This window comes from Agelaius phoeniceus, chromosome 18 (assembly GCF_051311805.1).
Source record: "Agelaius phoeniceus isolate bAgePho1 chromosome 18, bAgePho1.hap1, whole genome shotgun sequence".
NCBI classification, from domain to species: domain Eukaryota; kingdom Metazoa; phylum Chordata; class Aves; order Passeriformes; family Icteridae; genus Agelaius; species Agelaius phoeniceus.
The window spans coordinates 971,981-995,291 of record NC_135282.1 but is presented as its reverse complement, the minus strand read 5'-3'; the positions used below and the strand labels follow the sequence as shown (position 1 = coordinate 995,291).

General features: G+C 47.3%; 1 protein-coding gene across 2 annotated transcripts in view; it reads left to right on the top strand.

Moving 5' to 3' along the window:
* Positions 1 to 22,950, top strand: part of GLT1D1 (glycosyltransferase 1 domain containing 1) — a 40,087-nt gene extending 17,137 nt beyond the window's left edge. For both annotated transcript variants that reach the window (XM_077187986.1, XM_054645921.2), the window contains 8 exons: positions 2,401 to 2,437; positions 3,453 to 3,509; positions 7,944 to 8,039; positions 9,078 to 9,127; positions 12,384 to 12,427; positions 13,272 to 13,392; positions 16,976 to 17,074; positions 21,823 to 22,950. In XM_077187986.1, coding sequence (XP_077044101.1) covers positions 2,401 to 2,437; positions 3,453 to 3,509; positions 7,944 to 8,039; positions 9,078 to 9,127; positions 12,384 to 12,427; positions 13,272 to 13,392; positions 16,976 to 17,074; positions 21,823 to 21,972 — 654 coding nt within the window. In that variant the 3' untranslated portion in view covers positions 21,973 to 22,950. The remainder of the gene's footprint in view (positions 1 to 2,400; positions 2,438 to 3,452; positions 3,510 to 7,943; positions 8,040 to 9,077; positions 9,128 to 12,383; positions 12,428 to 13,271; positions 13,393 to 16,975; positions 17,075 to 21,822) is intronic.
* Positions 22,951 to 23,311: the final 361 nt, after the last annotated feature.

Genomic DNA, 23,311 nt, shown 5'->3' with positions numbered 1-23,311 from the left:
GTTTGCATTAAAAGGATACATGAGCAGACATGGGATTTGGTATTTTATTTCACAAATGTAATTTGGTTTTAGTAGTTACTACAATGAACTTCCTGATGGGTAAAAGGGAAAGGGCACAGCTTCTGTCAGAGATATTAAGCAAGAAAAGGACAAAAGTAAGAGTGTAAGGAGAAGAAACAAAACTGAGCTTTGAAATAGTTCCAGAATCAGCACCTCGAGTGTTTTTAGGTAGCAGGCTTTGGTTTTACCTAAACATTCTGTACTGGGGGCCCGTGAGAGTGATGCAGTGTCTGGGGCCTGTGGAGGCAGGGAGCTGGAGGCAGCTCTGTCCCATCCTGAACTGAATTCCAGCTCCTGGCTGTGCCTTGAATGCTGAGGTTTGGGCTCCTGCTCTCTGTGGGAAGGCTGGGAGCAAAAGGCTCAGATCTGCTGCTTCCAGGCAGTGAGGAGCACGAGCACATCCTTCCCCCACAGCTCCTGTTCATGCTGTTCATGGTGTTCATGGCATTTACATGTGAGCTCTCACTGCTCTGAGCTGCCCTGCTCCTCCAGTGGGGCTTCCTTAGCTGGGAGTCACCCTGAATGCACATCCCAAACAGTCAGCAATTGCACTGTGCTCAGAGGCTGCCCTTCCAACAAATCCCCTTCTGTTTCACTGGATAAACTACCCTGAATTCTGACGTGTGACCCAGCCCTGTAATCATCATCTGCATTCCAGGTGAGCTTGAAATACTGGAAAAGATCTCGTGCTCATGGTCAGCGTTTTATTTCAGGAGCATAAAACTGGTGCAGAAGAATTACCTAAGCCACTTTTATTAGCATTCCATTCCATTTTCCATTCTCCTCAAGCCCATTTAAAATAGGAACATAGGAGGAAATCGATCTCTAAAGTGTGAGCAGATCCCTGAGCCCTGTCCCAGTGCTCTCAGGCCCTCCAGGGCTGTTTTTACCCCCTGAGCCCTCTGGGGTTCTGTAGGGCAGGAACGAAGATGCTGAACTTGAAATTCTCTCTGAAACTTGGTGTTTTCAGGGGTCTGACCCAGCAGGGGGAGGCAGGGCTGGGGCTGCTGCCCCCCTGCTTTTCCCACCTCCTTTTTCCTGTTTTTCTCTGTTTTGCTCCCTTTTTCTGCAGAGTTCAATTCTGGAGTTGGCAGTGCTGTCCCATTGCTCGCAGGGGGTTTTATCATTTTTATCATTTTTATCCTGCTGGGAAATTCAAAATGTTAGTCAGAGAAGGTCCACTGTTAGGTAATAAAATGATGTGTTGAACTATTTTTATTATTTTCAATCCTTTGAACGCAAAAGCTCAAGGAGGATGAAGTCCATGGAGTATCCCCAGGCTCCCACTGTAGCACAGAGCTGTTTCTTTCTCCCCCACTTCATTCCCATGTGGATTTGCTGCTTTTTTGTGTAATTTTGGTGACATTGCTCACCCTGATTCTCAGAAACCACCTCCTCCCCATCTGTGAGCTGCTTGGAGATGACTTTTTTAGTGACCTCTTTTCTTCCAGTTTCTTTTCCCAGTTCATTTTTAGTAACTGCAGAGCTTGGGCAGGGGACTGAGGGGCAGCCACAGAGGAACAACAGGGAAAACCAAAATCTCTGCAATTAAAAAAAAAAAAAATCACTTTTGTGGCTTCCTATTTCCTGAGGTGACTGGTTCAAGAATTGAAGTTTGTTTCTGAATTGATTTTCTCTTCATTAAAAAAAAAAAAATATTCCACAAATCCACAGTTTGAGTTATAGAAAGATATTGAAATAGGAAATTGCTTCTTTAATCACCTAAATTAAATAACAGCGCTTCAGGAGGGATTTTGGAAGTGTAGTAATTGCCTCTTTTACTACAGCTATTTTAAGGTAATTTATTTTGTAATTTTTATTTGTGAATGTTCTGCAATAACCGCCAGGCACTGGTTTTCCAGTCTTGGCAAGTCTTAATATTTGACAGCAGTTTCTGAAACTGATATGTTTCTAAATTGTATTATAGATAAATATAAACTGGATTTTCAAAACCAGTCTTCCAAGACCAACAGCTTTTTGGGAACTAGTGCTGATTTCCAGCTAGACAGTTGAAATTTGTTTTATTCCAGAAAATCAGGGTAATGATCATAAGAAAGGATACAGAGACAAACTAAATATATATATATATATTTGTACTAACTTGGTAATTGTGTTTATTGCAAAATTGATTCATTGATACTGTAAATGGACATAGTAAATATAAATTACTTTGTTGGCTTTTGGAGTTCCTTAATGTATCTCATAATTTTGATTTTCAATAGTCAGAAGAAAATCACATTGACGTGTGTTTTGTTGCTCTTTATTGTGTTTTTGTTTTTAAGATTGAACAGATATTCTTATGTTGAACTCTGAAAGTTTTTTCTTCTCTTCTCTTTAAAGCCAGATGCTAGGAAGAAAATTTATGTCCAAAGCCAAGGTGAGAGCTTTGAGATCCTGATGAGGGATTCCATGTCTGTGCTTCCGGCTGGGCTGGGCTGAGCTGCTCCCTGAGTTGGGCTTTTTGCCTCTGCCCTTAATTGAGGCGGAATTTCAGCCTCTGTGCCTCAGTTTCCCCGCACTGGGCGCTCTGTGGAGCTTTTCCCAGCTGCCTTCCAAGGTCAGCTGGCACTGGGGCAGCTCTGGGATTTCTCCAAAGGCTGCAGAAGGTTTGAGGGTGGGCAATTCTCTCCTGGAGCCCCAAGTTCCTTAAAATGCTCCAGGGTGAGCTCCCAGCCCAGTGAGAGCCAAGTCCATCACTGATCATCCAGGGAGCACAACTCAGTGTTTTAGGTGTGATGGCTTCATTTCCCAATTTATTTAATTAAAAATAACTCTCTGTGGATTCCAAAACTCATTCCATCTTGTGTATTTCACTTTCAAAGAAGGTAACATCCTTTTCCAGGCTGTGCTGTTGAAATAACTCATTGTGAAGTCTGTTTAGCCCATCTTTAGTTTATATTTATGTTCCTAGGGAGGTAATAGTTAAATAAGTGTTTAAATAAATTAATAAAATAGTTTCATCATTAAAATAATTAATCTTTAACATAAGGAAAAAGGAATGTATTAATATTCAGGGCAGATTAATATTTGATATAATATAAATATAAATTTAATTTACGTCCTTTTGTGTTGAGGGCTCTGTGTCCCAGCTGCCCTGGATCTGTTCTGGAATAATGTTCCCCCTCAGGTGATGCTATCCCAGGTGTAGTTTTAGAGGGCAGGTTTAGCAGGGCTGTGTTGCTGGAGAAGTTGAAGCACTGGGGGTTGTTCAGCATTTCCCACTGAATTCCAGCCTGTGGAAGGGCTGCACTGGCATTGCTGGTGAGGGCAGCTGCAGAGCAGTTCAAGGTGCCTGGCAGAAATATTGCTTTTCTGGACTTCCCAAAGCCTTCAGGAGCCACAGCTCAGCCAGCCAGGGGACATTTAACATGGGAGTCTCCTTTTTTACACAGGAATTAATACTACACCCAGTGAAACATTTGACTGGTACGGATTTCTACAAAATGCAGGTAAAACCCATTTTTCCCTTTGTTTTCTGTGTTTATTCCTAATAGATGTCAAGGATGAAAGAAACTTAGAATCAGTTTAACTAATTATGTAACAAAGTGCCTTAACTCTGTGGGAAATGGCAGAACATCCATCAGATGAGTCTGGGCCACCCAGCAGCCAGAAATGCTCTGGGTCTGTGCTCTGGGCAGGGCTGGGCTGCACCAGGAGAGCTCCAGGCTGGGGCAGGGGCCCTGCAGGGCAATGGGGAGCACAGCACAAATCCCTGAGCTTTATTCTGTCACAGCCTTTACTCTGTCACAGCCTCTATTCTGTCACAGCCTGGGCTGCCTGCAGGGAGACATAAATGCTGGTGTTTGGTTGTTTGGGCTGGAGCTGCCTCTGCCCTGCTCTCACCTGAGCAGGCCCAGGTGAGGCAGTGCCCTAATTCTGAGTCACCAATCTTTACTCACTCCATCCCTCCCCAAAAGGGGGATTTATAGGCATTTCAGCCTGGTGGAAACCTTTCAGTTTTGCATCCCTCAGCCTGATCTCAGCTGTTCCCTCTGCTGCAAGTGAATCCTCCCCAGTGGCTTTATCCCCTCAGGAGATGTGAGCCATTAGTCAGAGCCAGGGGCAGTTTGGAACTGAGCATTGTGAGGTTATTTTGTTCTCAGTAAATCACAGTGCCACCAAGATTAATAATTGTCTGAAGTGAAATGATTTGTCACTTGCTAGCACAGCCTTAGTGTTGATTTGATCTCTTGTCCAACCATTTTGTGATTAAATGAGCTGTCAACAGATTGAGGAGAGGGAAGCTCCCCCTAAAGTGAATTTCTAATGTATTAGAGACAGTTTTTTGCCTAATGTGTGCTTATGCAAAAGTGCAAAATAATTCATAATGTACATGAAAAGCAAACTAAAATGTGACTCTAACATCTGTGCCTTATTAAATAATAACTTGGAAACTGGCATCAGATTATTCAGTATTGTTTTTATGACTGCTTCATCTCATTTATCTTCTCTGCCTGGTGCCTGTGTCCATCTCTGGTGGCAGCCTACAATTTCCACTTCTTTTAATACTGCACATGGGCTCAGGCTTTCTGGCTGTACCTTTGGCTTTCCAGGGACTAATTAGGAGCTCTCAGTGAATTGTTTTTTTTCTGGGCATTTGCAGTTCCAAAGTGTTTAAAATTCCACTGAACTTGGAGCAAACCCTCAACAGCAGGAGGCAGTTTTGCTCAGGAGGATGTGATTTTGGCAGTGTGCACTTGCACAATGTTCTCAATGTGAAAAGACCCTGAGCTTTAATGCAGATGAAGCTGCCCAGTCTCCTTCAGCTCATGGCATTTGTGAGCTTTTCTTTTTAAAAAAAAAAATTTCATGAAGTTCTGTTCCTTTCTGAAGGCACTTGATGATTTTTTGGGGAGAAACATTTCTCCAGGTGACCCTTGCCTGCCTCTTTAGCAGAACCCTTGAGCCTTGGTCGCACTCAGGACTCCCAGGACAGAATGCAAAGCACAGCTCACACCCTGCAGTGCAGGTTTTATTTCATCTGAGGCATCTCTGTGAAACTCCCTGGCTGTTCAGGGTGCCAGGCTGCTCTCTCTAATGGAACAGGCTCTTCAGAATGCTTCCAGGCTGCCCTGCACAGAACAGGCTTCCTGTGAATATTCTTTGTGCTGATGTTTCTGTCAGTCAGAGGAAACATTTGCTCACTTTAAATATGACAGCAATACCCAAACAGCCTCTTTACATCAATGTAATGGCTTCAAAAGGAATTTAGTGGTGGCTTTAAGTGAGTGGCAGAATGCACCAAATGCACTTTATGGTGGGAGAAGTGCAGCCCCCAGATTTGAATGGTGCCAAACGGAACTCTGAGGAATCCCAGCTTTGTGTGCACTCCATTTGAGAGTTTGGGTGCCAATGTAAATTGCAATTGCCTGACACAAATGGAAGCAGTGCTGTGAAGGGGTTTTGCTGTTGTTGTTATTATTATGATGGGTGCAGTACAATCTCAGTACAAATATCACAGAATTGGTGTTTTTCATAGTCTCTGGGAGCTGCAGAGGTGATGGTGTGGGGTTATTGCTGTCTCCTGGCTGCAGAATCTCCAGGGACTGGCTAGTCAGCATTCACTGGATAAACCTACAAAAAAAAAAGGCTTTTAGAGTAAATTTGCATTGTGGTTAACAGTCAGCTTCACAGTTTGTTTGTGTGGCTGAGAGACTGTGAGCAGCAGCAGCCAAAGCAAAAAGCTGAACCCAGTGAGGCTGCAGCCTCAGGAGCTCAGCACCTGCAGCCTCTGGGGGAGCTCAGCCTGCTTCAGGAGGTTCTGCTGCCTGTGTCAGCCTGGAGACCAGAGCAGATGATCAGACTGCTCCCTCTGACCTTGCATTGCAGGGATCTCCATGCAGCACAGTCTGTTTGGGTTTAGCAATTTCAGAAGCCCTATCTATAGACTTGGGAGAGTCAGGGGAAGTTCAGCCTTGTGCTGGAGACTGACAGAAAATGACAAGGCAGTTTAAGCAAAGGAGAAACCTGAGACTGATCTCTAGGCTGGGGCAGAGCAGCTCTGGTCAGCCAGGCCTGAAGTCATCACTGCAGGATGAAAACTGCTTTTGATTTTCAGTGGGGCTGAGATACAGACCCTGTAAACATCATGTGATGAGAGGATGCAGATAACCAACAAAGCCTGCACTAACAGACTGAGAAATCTTTGTTTAGCCAACAGCCAGGGCTTAAAGCTGCTCCCACAGTGGTGTGGAACCTCAGGGTCATCACATGCTTATTGCAGCAGCAAATAAAACATGCAAAGTGTTTTATTTATATGCTTTTGTAGTTTGATTTTTCAACTCTCCTGTAATTTCTGCTTGGTGGCAGGGCTGTTCTCTGAGCTTGAGAAGTTTACATAACCTGTCATGGCACAGGCAGGGTTTTACAGAGGCATTAGATTTTCCTGGAGCTGTGCTGGAAAGAGAGACCCACATAAGAAAAACTGAACAGTAAAAGTTTGAGTGTAGTAAAAACTGTATGACAGCAGCAATAGACTGAGTTCCCAAAGTAAACTGAAAATGCAGAGCTTTTTGTTGTCTGATCTGTTAGAAATAATGAGAAACAGGGGAGCAGATGGGGGTGATGGGCTCAGGAGGAGATGGAGGTGATGGGCTCAGGAGCAGATGGAGGTGATGGGCTCAGGAGATGATGGAGGTGATGGGCTCAGGAGATGATGGAGGTGATGGGCTCAGGAGATGGAGGTGATGGGCTCAGGAGATGGAGGTGATGGGCTCAGGAGCAGATGGAGGTGATGGGCTCAGGAGATGATGGAGGTGATGGGCTCAGGAGATGGAGATGATGGGCTCAGGAGGAGATGGAGGTGATGGGCTCAGGAGCAGATGGAGGTGATGGGCTCAGGAGATGATGGAGATGATGGGCTCAGGAGCAGATGGAGGTGATGGGCTCAGGAGATGATGGAGATGATGGGCTCAGGAGATGATGGAGATGATGGGCTCAGGAGATGATGGAGATGATGGGCTCAGGAGCAGATGGAGGTGATGGGCTCAGGAGATGGAGGTGATGGGCTCAGGAGATGATGGAGGTGATGGGCTCAGGAGATGGAGGTGATGGGCTCAGGAGATGGAGGTGATGGGCTCAGGAGCAGATGGAGGTGATGGGCTTAGGAGATGATGGAGGTGATGGGCTCAGGAGCAGATGGAGGTGATGGGCTCAGGAGATGATGGAGGTGATGGGCTCAGGAGCAGATGGAGGTGATGGGCTCAGGAGATGGAGGTGATGGGCTCAGGAGGAGATGGAGATGATGGGCTCAGGAGGAGATGGAGGTGATGGGCTCAGGAGCAGATGGAGGTGATGGGCTCAGGAGATGATGGAGGTGATGGGCTCAGGAGCAGATGGAGGTGATGGGCTCAGGAGATGGAGGTGATGGGCTCAGGAGATGATGGAGATGATGGGCTCAGGAGCAGATGGAGATGATGGGCTCAGGAGATGGAGATGATGGGCTCAGGAGCAGATGGAGGTGATGGGCTCAGGAGCAGATGGAGATGATGGGCTCAGGAGCAGATGGGCTCAGGTTGTGCTGGGCAGGATTAGATTGGGGATCAGGAAAAATTCTTCAGCCTAAGGGCTAAAACCGTTGAGAACCACCAGGAGCTGTTCAGCTCAGGGCCCAGAGCTGGTTCTGGGGTCCAAGAACAGCAGCAGAGCTTTCTCCAAGTCCTGCCCATTGCCTGTCTCTGGAAATAAACCCCTGTGCCCTAGAAGGTGATGTACATCCTCAGTGTAGGACTGATGCAGAGCAGGAAGCAGGGGGAACAATGATAATTGTTCATGATCCACTCTTTACTGCTTTTACCATTGTTTGTGCTCACTGATGGAACAGTTTGGAGTGTTCAGCTCTGCCCCCTGCCCCAGTGGCTGATTTCTACAATCATTTGTCCCAGGCATTCCTGCAGACTCAGGCCCTGTCCATCTGTTCCTCTTGGTGTGTGGGCTGCGCAGAGTCAAGGACCCTCTGTACTTGGTGGAAGCTTTCTCAGGTAAGTTCTGGATATTTGAACATTCCTGTTTGTCACTCAGAACATTCTTCTGATGTTGATAAGTTTGGCATGGGCTGTTTTGTTCATTGCAGGAAACATCTTCATATATTTACATTTGAAAAAAGAAATTCTTATGTAACCATTGATCTGTCCAACACATTATTTCTGTGCCATGTCTTTTCCATCCTGCTGGGAATAACAGAGCATTCAAATCAAAGCAATATTTGATGATTTTGCTTGCTGAGAAAACTGTTTTGCTGTTACATGCAATATTGATGGAAGACAAAAGAAAAGATCGTCTACTTCAAAATAACTTTTTTATCTTGCTGTCCCGTGGCTGCTACATTGATTTGCATGTGTGCTAATTAATGCCACTGAAGCTGCAAACAAATTTTACCACCCATTGTTGTGGCTCAGTGCTCAGACTAGGCTGAAGTTCCCTGGTAGCACAAAAGGGAATATTTTGTCAGGCTCTGTTTGTGTCTGTAAGAGGTTCAGGCATTCTGAGCTGGAAATTCAGCCTGCACTATTCAAGTGACTTTTATAACCCTTGGAGCCTTGTGATGCTGAGGAACAAATGCAGTTTGCAGTGAGGTGCCCTGGTCTATTCTGGGTATAAAAAGCAGCAGATGTCTCTTGTGCATATTCCTGAGTAATGATTGTAATGGCTGCAGTTACTTCCACATGTTCCTTGACACAGGAAAATATTCAAGCAATTTTGGCTTCGTGGCCAGAACCACTGCATTATACAGAGCATTGTTCTCCTGAGTGATTCAGAATTAATATCTGAGTTAGTTAAATAACCCCTGAGTCAGAAGAGATTGCATGAAGCAGAAAGGCTAAATACTAACTTTCAGATATGCTAATATTTGAATTCTGAGGAGTAATGTGAGGGCTGAGTGTGAATCCGGTGCAGATTCAGTCTTTTAAGTAGCAATACAATATTTGTCTAATTCTTCTTTAACCATGGAGCTATTTATACTGATTAAAAAAGTAATAATTTTTATTAATAAAACAGTTGCTTCTCTTCTGTTTCAGAGTGGCACAGAAAGGATCCCAGTGTCCATCTGGGCATTATTGGACCTGCAGTAAGTTGCTGCTGTAATTTTTATTTCTATATATTTCCATTTAACTCATCTGAGATGCCTCAGCTCTCCTCCAAACTGAACCTGGCTCAGAGGATTTCTGTTAGAGATGAGAAGCTCTGAGCCCAAACCTTGTCAAGGCTGTTCCCACCAGGTCTGAGCTTGGCAGCGGCTCCAGTGGCCAGAGTCCCACAGTCCAGGACTGCCCATGAAGGGGCCAGAATTCCACAGTCCAGGACTGCCCATGAAGGGGCCAGAGTCCCACAGTCCAGGACTGCCCATGAAGGGCCAGAATGCCACAGTCCAGGACTGCCCATGAAGGGCCAGAGTCCCACAATTCAGAACTGCCCATGAAGGGCCAGAATTCCACAGTCCAGGACTGCCCATGAAGGGCCAGAGTCCCACAATTCAGGACTGCCCATGAAGGGGCCAGAGTCCCACAATTCAGAACTGCCCATGAAGGGCCAGAATTCCACAGTTCAGGACTGCCCATGAAGGGCCAGAGTCCCACAATTCAGAACTGCCCATGAAGGGCCAGAGTCCCACAGTCCAGGACTGCCCATGAAGGGGCCAGAGTCCCACAATTCAGGACTGCCCATGAAGGGCCAGAGTCCCACAGTCCAGGACTGCCCATGAAGGGGCCAGAGTCCCACAATGCAGGACTGCCCATGAAGGGCCAGAGTCCCACAGTCCAGGACTGCCCATGAAGGGGCCAGAGTCCCACAATGCAGGACTGCCCATGAAGGGCCAGAGTCCCACAATTCAGAACTGCCCATGAAGGGGCCAGAGTCCCACAGTCCAGGACTGCCCATGAAGGGCCAGAGTCCCACAATTCAGCACTGCCCATGAAGGGCCAGAGTCCCACAATTCAGAACTGCCCATGAAGGGCCAGAGTCCCACAGTCCAGGACTGCCATGAAGGGGCTCCTGCACTGCAGGGGCAGCAGCTCCCAGGCTGTTCCAGGAGCTGAGGCAGCCCAGCCTGTTCCTCACTGCTTCACTCCATCCCAGGGAGGAGTTCTGAACAGAAAAACCAGCAAAATATTTGGGTTGGACTCTTGGCTGCTGGTGTTACCCCTGTGGGGTTTTAGACACTCACAACCTGCTAAAATGTGTACTTTTGCAAATCAAATACTAGCAATGGCCATTTCTGCAGGAACAGCTTAGAAATGAGCCTATCAAATGTTTTGAAAGGCAGCAGCTGCCATCTAGGAGATGTTTTCCCCCAGGCATGGCTAATGAGGATTTTGGTGCTGTGAAGGTGTTTCAGTGCTGTTATCCCTGTTCTCCCTTCTGCTCACATGCAGCACTGGGTCCTTGTTCCATTCCAGCTGGGCTTTGCTGCCGTTGCTGGCTCAGACACAATTAACACAATTAAAATGAGGCTCAGCCTCTGTGTGGCACCAGCAGCAAGGGCAGGGCTGGAGCTCACAAACCCAGCCCAGCTCCTTTGCCATTCAGAACCTCAGAGCCTGGCATAAACTGAGGTGTTTATACATTCCCATCTCAGAATAATCCTAAAGTTCTCCCCTGTCCTGATTCTTCTGCCTCTGTGTGCCACCTGTGGAACTTTGTGCTGAAGTTACACAAGTAATTGCAGGGCTTTTGAGAAGGAAATCAGGGATCCTGCAGCACAGGGCTGGAAAAGGCAGCCTGAAGCCCTGGTTCAAGCAGGGGGAAGGTCTGAGGAGGCAGCTGTGCCATGTGAAACAAACTCTCTGCTGCTTGAAGGGGACTAAAAGCTTCCCTGGCTCATCTGGGTGTTCCCTCTGTATCAGTCTCATCTCTGATTCATCTCCACGTGAGCCTGAAAACTTGCAGGCAATTTGCTTTATAAAAAACAAATAGGCACTCAATAGGCAAATAAGAACAATTTCTCTATTTTCTCATCCAGTTTTATTCTTTGCAAATTTGAGGACATAGGATTTTATTGTTCAAAGCTGTTTTTACATTTTTATTTTATCTGGGCTTTTTTCCACACTAATACACAAAATGATGTGGAAGTGAGCTGGTGTGGAAGGCAAATCTAGAGCAGGTGTAATGAAGCTGTGCTCCAGAGTCAAAAGATGCACTTGCTGCCTCCAGTGAGGATTTTATAAACATTTCAGTCATCTTTCTAAATCTGCTTCACTTTTTCACAAGCTCATGTCTTTACAGACCAGAAATAACCCAGTGGCAGTGCACAGGCTGGATCAAGGGCTGAACCTCCTTAAAACATTTTCGAGCATATTTCTCTCATGGAACTAAAATATTTCTAAAGGAAAAAATGCATCTCAGCTTTATTGGTATTTAGCTGTACTCTTCTTATTCACATTGCTTCTCAAACCACAAAAATCTTAAGAAAATCAGTGCCACCATCTATGAAGCATGTAATTTTTATTGTGAATATAAAAGCCCGTACAGTAAGAGTATATTAATTAAGAAGAGAAAGAACAAAGGCCCCCACTCTATTTTCTGCTTTACTTCCATGAGATGATCTGTTTGCTGCCATAAGATTGTATTCTATTCCCTGGGTTTTCTATGCATTGGCTCAGGTGGTGCAGCTGAGGTAACGTTGCAGGATTGAAGCCTGTGTTATGTAAAACTTTCACCATTTGTCTCCACTTCCAGCTTTCCTTTTGTTCATTCCTATAATGAAATTTGGAACAGCAGCTAATTTTCAGCAGTTCCATATTCCAAGAATAGGAGCTTATGAAACTTTGAAAAAAAAAAAAAGTTAAGGCCAAAAATCTTTAAAGTTTTGTTTAAAGTATTAAACAAATACTTTGTTTAAAGTATTCAGCTTCCTCTCAGAGCTCTTTTTGGGTTTTTTGCCCATGACTGTTTATTTACTAGGGGTTAGAATTTTGTGTGTATTATTTACTGGGGTTAGAATTTTGTGTTTATCATTTACTGGGGTTAGAATTTTGTGTTTGTTATTTACTGGGGTTAGAATTTTGTGTTCATTAGATTTCCAAGAAGTCTTTCTGCCAGAGCACGTGAGTAGCATCCCTGTGAGTGTCTCATTGCAGCCAGGCTGCCTCCTGAGCCTCCTGAGCCCATTTTTACTCAGTGAGCACAGGGACAGTCCCTGCCCCTCGCTCACACAGGAGGTGTCACACCTGGCCTTTGACACAAATGAAGAGCAGATCTGTGGGATGATTTTAAAGCTCAGCATTTAAAGTATTTTAGATTAGAAATGTGCTAAACTTTGTTTATTTCTCTGGGTGTTTCAAACATGAGCTGCAGTGCCACTGACCTCTGTGTGTGCTCATGTCCAGGTTGATCCACTTTTTACCAGTGAAGTTAAGGAGAGAGTTAAAAGGTAAGGAGTTCATGTTAAAGCTGCTCTGTGCTGAAGGCAGGCAGCTGGCTGCCCCTTTTTAAACCCTGTACATAAAAATGGGTGTCCATGCACGGGTAAATACCAATGGGTGTAAATACCAATGGGTGTCCATGCACAGGTAAATACAAATAACTGTCCATGCACAGGTAAATACCAATGGGTGTAAATACAAATAACTGTCCATGCACAGGTAAATACCAATGGGTGTCCATGCACATGTAAATACCAATGGGTGTCCATGCACAGCTCTGTGGGACTGACAAAGCTGTTGGGATCCTTTGGCATGGAACAATCTCAGACCAGGAATTCCAGCCATTGAACATTCTAGAATAAGCAGTATGTTGATGTTTTAGGTTAAATCACCTGTGATTGAGTCTGACTTAGATCTGTTCCTGACAGAACCATGGGAGGGTTTGTGGTGGCTGAAGTTCCCCCAGCTGCACCCTCCCACGGGCAGGGGCAGCCCAAGGCCCAGGCGCTGTCCTTGAGCTCAGGCAGGGATGGGAGGCCCCAAGGGGCCCTGGGCAGGCGGTTCCAGTGCCCTCACTCCCAGAGGGGCTCCCTCACTCCGGGGTCCCTGCCCAGTGCCCTCACTCCCGGAGGGGCTCCCTCCCTCACTCCCGGGGTCCCTGCGGGCGGTTCCAGTGCCCTCACTCCCGGAGGGGCTCCCTCACTCCCGGGGTCCCTGCCCAGTGCCCTCACTCCCAGAGGGGCTCCCTCCCTCCCTGGGTCCCTGCCCAGTGCCCTCACTCCCGGAGGGGCTCCCTCCCTCCCTCACTCCGGGGTCCCTGCGGGCTGTTTCTCTGTGGCCGTGTCCTTGCAGGGCCCCCGGCGTGCACGTGCTGCAGGAGCTGCCCCAGCAGGAGCTGCACGCTGCCCTCAGGAGCTGCCTGGCCCTGGTGAACAGCTCCATCTCCGAGGGCATGTCTGCTGCCATCCTGGAGGTGAGGCACCTTCCTGGGGCTTATCCTGAGAGCTTCCCTTCACAGCACCTCCTGTCGCTGGGAATGGCTGTCAGTGTTCCATGGACACATTTCAAAGCTACTGAGGGCTAAACTAAAGCATTTCTTTTTTCAAGTATTAGCAATTAAGGTTTTCTTCCCTTGAACTGACAGTTTGTTATGTTTTCTCTATTTATTTTTAAAGGATAGAAGGTAATTTTATCAATCCTGCTAAATTAACAATGCAGACCTGAGATGCAGAAATCACTCTGATTTCCTGGGGTTGTCACTAGGCTTGATTCAACACCCACTTCCTTATAATGCTGCTAGAATGAACTTTCATTTATTTTTACATCCCTTCAGAAAGCAATCTAAGAGCTGTATTTGGTTATTTAATTCTGAAATGATTAATGAATGAATGACACGCTCAGTTAATCCTTTTGCCATCAGTATTGAAAATTAATAACCAGTTTTATTTCATACCTGTCAAAGTAGGGCACTGCTTAGTATCAAGTGCTTTCTCAGGAAAAAATAAGTGTACTTGAAGTGAAGTTCTGTGGGCAAATGCCTTTCATTATTCCATTTGTTTGGTTGGTTCATCATGAGCACAGAAATTATCACACCATTTGTATGTGGTTATGTAATACAAATGAGCCTCCCATTTGTGTTTGTAATGAGCTGCATTTCCAGCATCTGAGAGTCCTCACGAGTAAGAACCAAGGGAGCATCCCAGGAATGAGGCAGGGCAGGTGCTGGTGGGACAGCACAAGTGCATTTCCATCCCAAATGCCCTGCTCAGGGGTGCATTTCCATCCCAAATTCCCCTGCTCAGGGGTGCATTTCCATCCCAAATTCCCCTGCTCAGGGGTGCATTTCCATCCCAAATGCCCCTGCTCAGGGGTGCATTTCCATCCCAAATGCCCCTGCTCAGGGGTGGCAGCTGCTCCTGCACAGCAGCCCAGCTCTGTGCAGCACTTCCAGGCTCTCACATTTCCAAAGCTGGGCTGTGCCAGGCCAGGCAGGCTGGGGTGGAGCTGCAGAGCCCAGACCCAGGGAAGCTCAGTCTCTGTTACCTCCTCCTCACCTGCTCCATGCTCCCCTCAGGGCTGCTCACAGAACACTTGACCAAAACTCAAGCTGATTTATTTATTTTATTTCTTTATTTCCGCAGAGCGCCAGGGCTGAGAGGCAGCAGCCAGGCACACCAGAAGGGCTCTGGGGAGACCCAGCAGTGCCTGTGAGCTCAGTCTGGTACAAACTGTGCAGGCTCAGGACGCTGCTGCACATCCCAAAGGGTTTGGGGGTTGTGTGTTTGTTCAGTGGCATCTGAGACATGCTAATAAAACACCCTGCTGGGAACACTCTCTCTCCCAGAAGTGGCAGCCCAGGACACTGAAGTTCTTTCCTGGGAGGGCCAGCAGCAGCAAGGGCCATCTGCTGAGAGCTTGTTGGATAATAAGGCAGAAAACTCTGCATAGAAATCTTCTGGTCCTAGGCTGGAGGAAACAGGCTGGAGTTTGGAAATGCAGCTCTCATTGTCCTCAAAGTTCAACACTTAACAAGGTCATGAATCTGTAAACAGTATTTCAGAGTGAGATAAATATATAATAGACAAATGAGATAAATGTATAATCCCACCTAGTTGCACCTGCCTGGAGGTATGGAGAGCCAGGAGCCATCACTAATGGCTCTGTCAGCTGGGTCTGAGATCTCAGAGATCTGACTGGAACTGATCTGTTTGCGTTTGGCATTTGAAGAAGAGAAAACAAAACATTAGAGCAGGCATTAAAAATGCATCTCATCCTCTGAGAGCCCAGGAGCTGTGCACGTTCCTGGGCACGGGATGGTGGGAAAGGCTCCACTGCTGAGAGGTTTCTGAGCTCCCTCTGCTCCTGCTAACACCAGGAACAAGTCCAGCACCATTGCACTGGAGCCTTTCCCTGTGCTCTCAGGATGCTGGAAAAATCATTGCATTCTCATGCTTTTACCAAAAAGAAACCAATTTGAAATGGTAGAAAAGGAAACTGGACAGGTTCTGCTGTGCTGGGAGAACAATCCACTCTTGGCCAGCATGTGCAGCACTAAGTCTGGAATAACAGCCAGAGCAAATGATAAAAGTAAAACAGCAGAGATGAAGGGATCTGTAAAGCAGTAAAATTGCAGAGCCACCAAGAAGATGCATGGGCTAGAAGGAAGGAAATGAGGGACAGTGCACAGACAGAGTGCTAAATAAAGCCTGCCTTTGCTCTATCAGCCCTGTGGTGCTGGCTGGAGGTGCTTACAGGGAAACATCCCCACAGCTTCAATTTACACCCTGCATCCTCCTGCAGGAGCAGCAAAACACATTTGCACTCAAAGTAATGCAACAAAACAGATGGCCAGTGGACTGAAATGTTGTTTGATGCTATTATTCCTGGAAGCTAGGGCAGTAAATTATGCATCTTTTCAACAATGCAAATGGTTCTTTTTACTGCTTGGAAATAGTCTAAGTATCTAAATTAAATTTGAAGCCACTTCTTGCAGTAATTATTTACAGCCCAGTCCGTTTGGTTAAGGCCAGTGGCATAAAGGCAGCCCTGCCTCTGAAGTCTTTGGCCATCTGTTCTGCCTTGAGTGGCTGTAATTCACTGGTACCTGTGCATTTGGGGACCTGAAGCTTTTCTTGTGTGGCAATTCCTGCCCTCCAAGTCTGAGACAGAGCAAATGCCTTTCCCTTTAGAGTTTGGAAATGACAGAAAATGAAATAGAAACTTGGTGCTCAGCTTCAATCAGTCACCATCTCTGTGGCTTCATTAACGTGTGTGAGTGACCCCAGAAATTCTGGTAGTTTCTGATACCAAGTGTAGAACAGGTTTTATCATTAAGGGCTGTTATTTTTAGCACTAACTGCTGCAAAGCAGATGTTTGTGCCAGGGCTATGGAAATGCTATGGTCAGACCAATACACCTGCAGTGGTGATTCAAACAGTGCTTTTCTTGGGGATTTTAAATTATTAAAATATGTTGCTAAGTCCTAGCAGTCCCTTCCTGTACCTTATCAGCCTGGGTGTTTGTCTCTTCAGTTTTGTCCAAACTATAAAAAAATCATGGTTTTCTCCTTGGAGTTTTGTTTCCTTGCTGTGTGGACTGAAGCAAAATTTCTCCTCATGCAGGACTGTAATGACAGCAATTAAAACTGCATTGACTGGAGTGACAGGGAATCAGTGTGAAACACATTGAAGATTTGGGGGAGGGAATTTCTTCCCCATTTGATGCTGTGATAATTGCACAAAATGAACATTTCTGCTTCTACAGCCAGTGCATCTCCAGAGTGCCCAATTCATCAATAGTGACTGAAGGCTCAGACCCAGAGCAGCAGAGCTGAGGGCCAGGGCTTGCACAGCTCAGAGCTGCAGCTGGGCTCTGTAAAGGGCTCTGTTCTTGGCAGGGCTCTCTGGGGAAGGGCATTTTTCACCTGAAAATCTGGAGAGGTGGGAAAGATGTTTGGGTTGTTGTTTGTTTGTGCTTTTCTTTTTAAAATTGTCATTGTTAGCTCCAGAAAATCCACAAATCCTTAGAAACTCTTTCCTTTTTCTATATTCCTGCAGGCAATGGATTTAGAAATCCCAGTGCTGGCCAGGAACATTCCCGGGAATGCAGCAATAGTAAAGCACAAGGAAACAGGGCTGCTGTTTTCAACTCCCCAGGTAAGAGCAGCACAGACCTTTGGGTTCCTTTGGTGTGCCAGGCCTGTCTGCGTGCTCACCCGGTGCCTCCTGGGCAGTTGGCTCAGGTTCTGCTCTCTGCAGCTGCCTCTGCAGTTCAGGGAGCCCGGCCTAGGTGTCAGCCTTGGGAAGGTTTCTGAGCTGCCCCAGCCCCTTGAGGCTCCGGGTTTGGAGCTGCAAACCCTGCAGGAGATGCTCTGCCTGTGCCAGACTCCCCTTCAGTCATATCTGCAGCAGGAGCTTGTGTCAGACACCAGGAGCCCACCAGGAGAATGAGCTGGAGTTTCAGATGACACATTTTCTGTAATTTCTAGCAGGCAGTGTTAATGTAAAGTATTTTTAGAGGCAAGATATTGCTCAGTCAGAGAAATTAATGATAAAATTAAGCCAAGTGTTAGGATGAAGTCTCAGGGAAGTTAAGTAAGAGTGGGAAGAGAGGGAACACTACCCATATTTAAATGCTGGAAATTTTCATTTCAGCCTATTTTCCTGCATTAGGGCTCTGCTGTTACATATTCATGTATGCCATGGAAAATGACTCCCAGAAAAAGATTCCCTCAGAGTTTTATTCCACTCAAGATTAAAAAACCATACTAGAATTCACCATTTCATGATTTTGCAAAGAAGAGAATGCATCTTATTTACTTACTTTGTGGACTGTGGGATTAGTGCATCCTGTTAAGTTGTGTTTCTGGAAGGTGAATCCCCTTGGCTGGCTTTGAAGAAGATTTTAACAGAAAAACTCTTCCAATTCAAGAATGGTTCTATAAGCATTCCTTACTTTCAGCTGTTCCTGATGTGAGGAGGGAAAGCTTTGCAGTCCCTGGGATAGGAGCAGTGGTGCCTGCTGTCTCCTGAGAGCCAAATTAGAGGGATGTTAATTGACCATTATGCAATGAGAATTGTTGTAAATGGTGAGTGCTGCTGGCTTTCTTCGTGCTGGAAGTGAGCTCCTGTGGCTTCCAGGAAAGCAGGAAATGTTGTAGCCATCCTGAACCATTTGGATTTGGCTGAAAATAGCAAAAGCCCTGGCAGTGCCTGGAGCCAGCACTCAGGTGCAAACAGTTAATGTGGAAGGGAAACCTGCAACGTTTTGCTCCTGACACTCCATCATTTGTGCACATTACTGGGCACATCACTTTGAAATCATGGGCTGATCCTGCTGCTGCTTGAATTTGCAAGTTTATGGAATATTTGACACTGAGTTAATGGGACCTGAAGCAAAAAAAAGTAAGAGATAAGAATGGGGCAATAAATAATGCAAAGCTGTGTTAAAAGGGAAGGCACAAGAAGTTATTCAGCAGGCTGGGTTTCAGAATTACATCTCCCATGTCTGTGAGAGCTCACAGAAGGACCTAAATAAAGAGAAAGAGGCAAATAAACCTCCAAGGCACTAAGGAGGGACAGAAGGGACCTGGGCAGTCCCTGTGAGGGTTTGGAGGGCTGGGAGCAGCAGCTCTGCTGTGCCATGGAGCTTTCCTGTGCCCTCCAGAGCTTCCCTGTGCCACCCAGAGCTTCCCTGTACCATCCAGAGCTTTCCTGTACCATCCAGAGCTTTCCTGTGCCCTCCAGAGCTTTCCTGTGCCCTCCAGAGCTTCCCTGTGCCCTCCAGAGCTTTCCTGTGCCCTCCAGAGCTTCCCTGTGCCCTCCAGAGCTTTCCTGAGTCTTCCAGAGCTTCCCTGTGCCCTCCAGAGCTTTCCTGTGCCCTCCAGAGCTTTCCTGAGTCTTCCAGAGCTTCCCTGTGCCCTCCAGAGCTTTCCTGAGCCTTCCAGAGCTTCCCTGTGCCCTCCAGAGCTTTCCTGAGCCTTCCAGAGCTTCCCTGTGCCCTCCAGAGCTTTCCTGTGCCCTCCAGAGCTTTCCTGTACCATCCAGAGCTTCCCTGTGCCCTCCAGAGCTTCCCTGTGCCCTCCAGAGCTTTTCTGAGTCTTCCAGAGCTTCCCTGCCCCCAGGTACCTGTGGCACTGCCTGCCCACCTGGCCTCTGCCTCCCTGGGGCTGCTCTTTGGGAATCACCTTCTTCTGGCTGCTCCAGCTGCTCTGCACTGCTTTAATTGCAGACTTACTTTCGTGATATAATTCATATATTAACCATGCATCCTATTTGCATTATGTGTGAGCTCTGGTGGTAATTGAGGAATTCTTCACCCTTTTGCACTCATCTCCCAGCTGTGTCCTGGGTACCTGTGTGTGTCTGCAGGATATCAGACAGGATTTATCTGAGCTACTACACAGAGGAGTTGACATTTTCTTTGGGGATGATTGGTCAATTTACAGGACAAAGCTGCATTAAGGATGTTGCTGTTGGCAAAGGCTGTGTCTGTGCTGAGCCTGCCCATGGAAAGGGCAGAGTGGGAGCTGCTGAGGTCCAGGAGATGATTTGCTCCATTTCTCTGGGTTGTGGCTCACAGCTGAGCCTCAGCTCTTGCACTGTGCTCTGCTGGCACCTGCACATGCATCATCCCCACTCCTGGGTGGGAACAAAGCTCTCTTGGAGGCATGGATGGCCCCAGGTAGCAGGCTAGGATAGAGATCACCTCCTTCACTTGGGCTGCTGCAAGCCATGCCCTGGCTTTTCTTACTGAAAGGACATTGTGGCTTTGACCCCTCTTTCACCAAAACTGAAGCTACAACAAAATATGGGAGTGCACAAATATTTGTGCAAATATCCCAAACCCAGCAGAAGAGCTGCTGGAGAGGTGCTGGAGAGGTGCTGCCTCCCTGTCATTGCTCATTCCCTGTGTCACAGGCCCCTGGAGAAGCAAGGGGCAGTGCTGGGTTTCCTGCAGGGCTCAGGGCTGTGCAGGTCTGATCCTTGCAGTAGATCCAGACTGAGCACAAAGCCCAGCTGCAGTGCAAGGCCCTGTGCTTAGGGGGACACCTGGGACATGAACTCCCTGCTCCCTGGAGCTCAGCATCCACACCTGACCCAAGGGCTCACACCCACATGAGCCCCAGGGATGGCAGTGGCCTGTGGGGGCTCACAAGGAGGAGGAGGAGGAGGAGGATGAAGCTGGGAAGTCCTTACTTGCCACCTCCTGGGATTTTTCCATTTGCTTTTTCTCTCTTCTGCATTTTCTCAAATTTAAGACTTTGGACTCAGTTTGGCATTTTTTCCTGAAATTATCCTCAGCCCTAAGTATTGTAACTGTGAATAAGGATCTCATTTCTTCTATCATTTACATGTTTCCAAGTTTTTGTCCTCCATATCCACAACTTAAAAGAATGCTAATAGGACTACCTGTCAAGAAATGTTACATTGCTGCTTCTGCTCTTAGGTAATTTACATAAATTACTTTTAAACATTACTTTAAATAAAATCCTCCACAGAGGCATAAAATTAAAGCTGGGGATGTGGTTCAGTGGGACCAGTATTTATCACTGTGACTTTCCAGGCAACTGGATGAAGGCAGCAGAGGTCAGGTGAGACTTTCCCCCCTTCCTGTGGTGTCTGTGGGGCTGGGTCAGCTCTGGCAGACACAACCTGGCAGGGCAGGGGCTGAAATCCCAGTCAGAGCAGCCCCAGGCAGGTGGGCACAGCTCCCCAGAGCCCAGCTCAGCACCAGCTGGGAGAATGAGAGCTCCTTGCTCAGGTGTGTGATGAAATCTCCCCATTCTCTTACCTGGCTGCAGGCCTTGCACTGCAGTGCTCTGTGGCTCTGGGTGTTTGATTTTCCCCATCAGTGTGGCCCAGGGTCCCTGTGCCCTGTGCTCTGCAGCAGCAAAGCTCACCCAGAAACCCAGAGTTCAACCACAGAGTTCACAGCTCTGGGGGCATTTGGGCACTCTGGGTGCTTGGCTTTTCAAGGACAGCTGTCTCCCTGACCTGATGCTGATGTGAACTCTGCTCTTAGCTGGGCTATCTCCCTCCACAGCTGGCATTATTTGTGTGTTAAATAATGGATCTCCTCCTCCCATGCTCTGTGTCCCCCCATGCCCTGCCCATCCTGTGCTAATACATCATCCTCATTTCCCAGGGACACCAGAGCTGCTCCCTGAGCTGCACCCAGCCCTGCTTTGCACACATCTGAGCATATTTGTAATCAAGCTGAAGCATTGGAAGCCATCTCTTGATGGAAAATCAGAGCAGCTGCTCAGAACACATTAGTTCAGCCATCAGATCTCCCTTCAAGTGTTTGAAGTTCACAATTTCTCTTGCCTGAAGTCAATGGGAGGCAGAGGAGCAGGCAGAGGACACTTGTGAGCTCTGAGCTCTCTGGGTGTTTTGCCCAGTGAAGTTAAAGGGAATATGTGGGGTTTTTGTGGTGTTTGTTGGGCTGACCCTGCTGTCTCTGTCTCTGCCCAGGTGCTGCATGCTGCTCCTACCTTACCCTGTGTTTGTCTTGGCACTTCCTCAGTCCTACCATGACATTCACAATGAGGTGAAAGTTTAGCTGAGCTGAGCTCAAACCTCTGATGCCAGTTGTCCTCCTTGCAGAACAGGCAATTCATTTACAACCAGCCTGACTTCCCAGCCATTGGGTAGGCAGACAAATTTTGTGTCATGAAATGTGAATTGTCTTTGATTTTTAAAGTCTTAGTTGGAGGGCTGTGTAAAGTAATAATTTTGTTATTTATTGATCATTTTTTGTACATAAAGTATGGTACTTGACCTTGAGAAGGGACTCAGGACAGCTCCATTTATAGCCTCACAGCTGGGCAGTACCAGCTATTGCAGTATCATCAGGACCTTTTCAAAGACATTTTAACTGATTCTTCTTTTCATTTTTTTAGGAGTTTGTTGCACTGTCCAAGGGTTTAATGAATGACCCCATTCTGGAGAAGGAGATTGTGAGCAGGGCCAAGGAGTACGTGGAGAAGCATCATTCCTGGGAGGGGGAAAGGAAAACCTACCAGAGCCTTGTGCAGAGGCTGCAGGGATGAGCTGGCAGGAGCCAGCAGAGCCCTTTGGTGGTGGGATTGTGGCCAGGCTTGGGCTTTCCTGGGCTCTCTCTAGACCAACAGCCACACATTGTTACTGCATTGAGCAGCCCGTGGGCAGAGCTGCCTCAGGCCCAGCTTGGGGCAGGAGGGGCAGCCCTGGGCAGTGCCAGGATGGCTGCTCTGAGCCCTCCCAGGGCACTCCTGGCACACAGAGCTCCCAGGAAAGGCTCTGCCCATGCTGCATCCCAGCCCTGCAGCCCCAGCCACTCTCACACCTGCTGCAGCCCAGCTGCACACACAGAGCATGAATTAGGGGCATCCCAGGCACCACAGCCAGCCTGGGCACAGGGAGGGCACAGGGAGGGCACAGGGGGCTCTGGGCAGCCCCTCAGAGCAGCCCAGCTCTCCTGAGCCTGCATCCTGCCCTGGCCCAGCTGCCAGAGCATGCCAGAGATGCTTGGTTACACAAACTACCTCTTGCTTTGCCAGCTCCTTTGGTACCTCTGGGATTTGCTTATTTATTGAAAGATTTATGAAGGGATGGGGGCTGGAGGTATTTTCAGTTTGCTGTGTGTTTTGGTACTGTTCTTATTTGTGGCTTTCCAGGATGTATTTCAATAGAATGCAGCAGCCTTGTCTGAAAGTGAGCCTGATCTCTGCCTAAAGTGCACACTGCTCATCCCTGCCAGCCCAGGGATTATGGACACAGCTCTGAGGCTCTAATTGTTCATCCAAGGACTTGCAGCTAGAGAAAAAAAACAAAAAAAAAAAAAACGAGGGGCATATTTGTAATGACTTGTTCTTAGGAACCTTTGTGTGCTCTCAAACCTGCCCCAAGGAGAGCCTGTTCTGTTGATCCAGTGGCTGTTGTGTCAGATTTTCTTTGTAATAATGAAGTTCACAGTGTATTTTAAGCTTTCTTCTCTATTTTTGATGTTTTGCAAGGTTCTGGTACAATAAACAAGAAAGCAGTTTGAATGCTGTGTATTGATTTCTCCCCAGTTCCCTCCTTGTTTTGTGCTGGGGCTGCTCAGCCCCTCAGTAACATCCCCAGGGCAAACAAAGCCAGATTTAACCCCAGCCCTGCTGCCCTCCCCTCTGAGCACATTTATTTGCCCCAGGCATTGCTGGGGGGCCCTGCCATGGGCTGAGGCTGCAGCTGGGAGTTCCAGGAGGGCTGGGAGCCCCAGGGCCCTGCCTGTGCTCACACTGGAGCCCCTGCAAGGGATCTCCAGCATCACACAGGGCAGGGCACCTGCACAGGGAATACAAAAGGAGTTTTCCAACCAGCTGGGCCAACCTCAGGGTGTCCTGGTCCTCACAACCTCCCCGAGGTCTC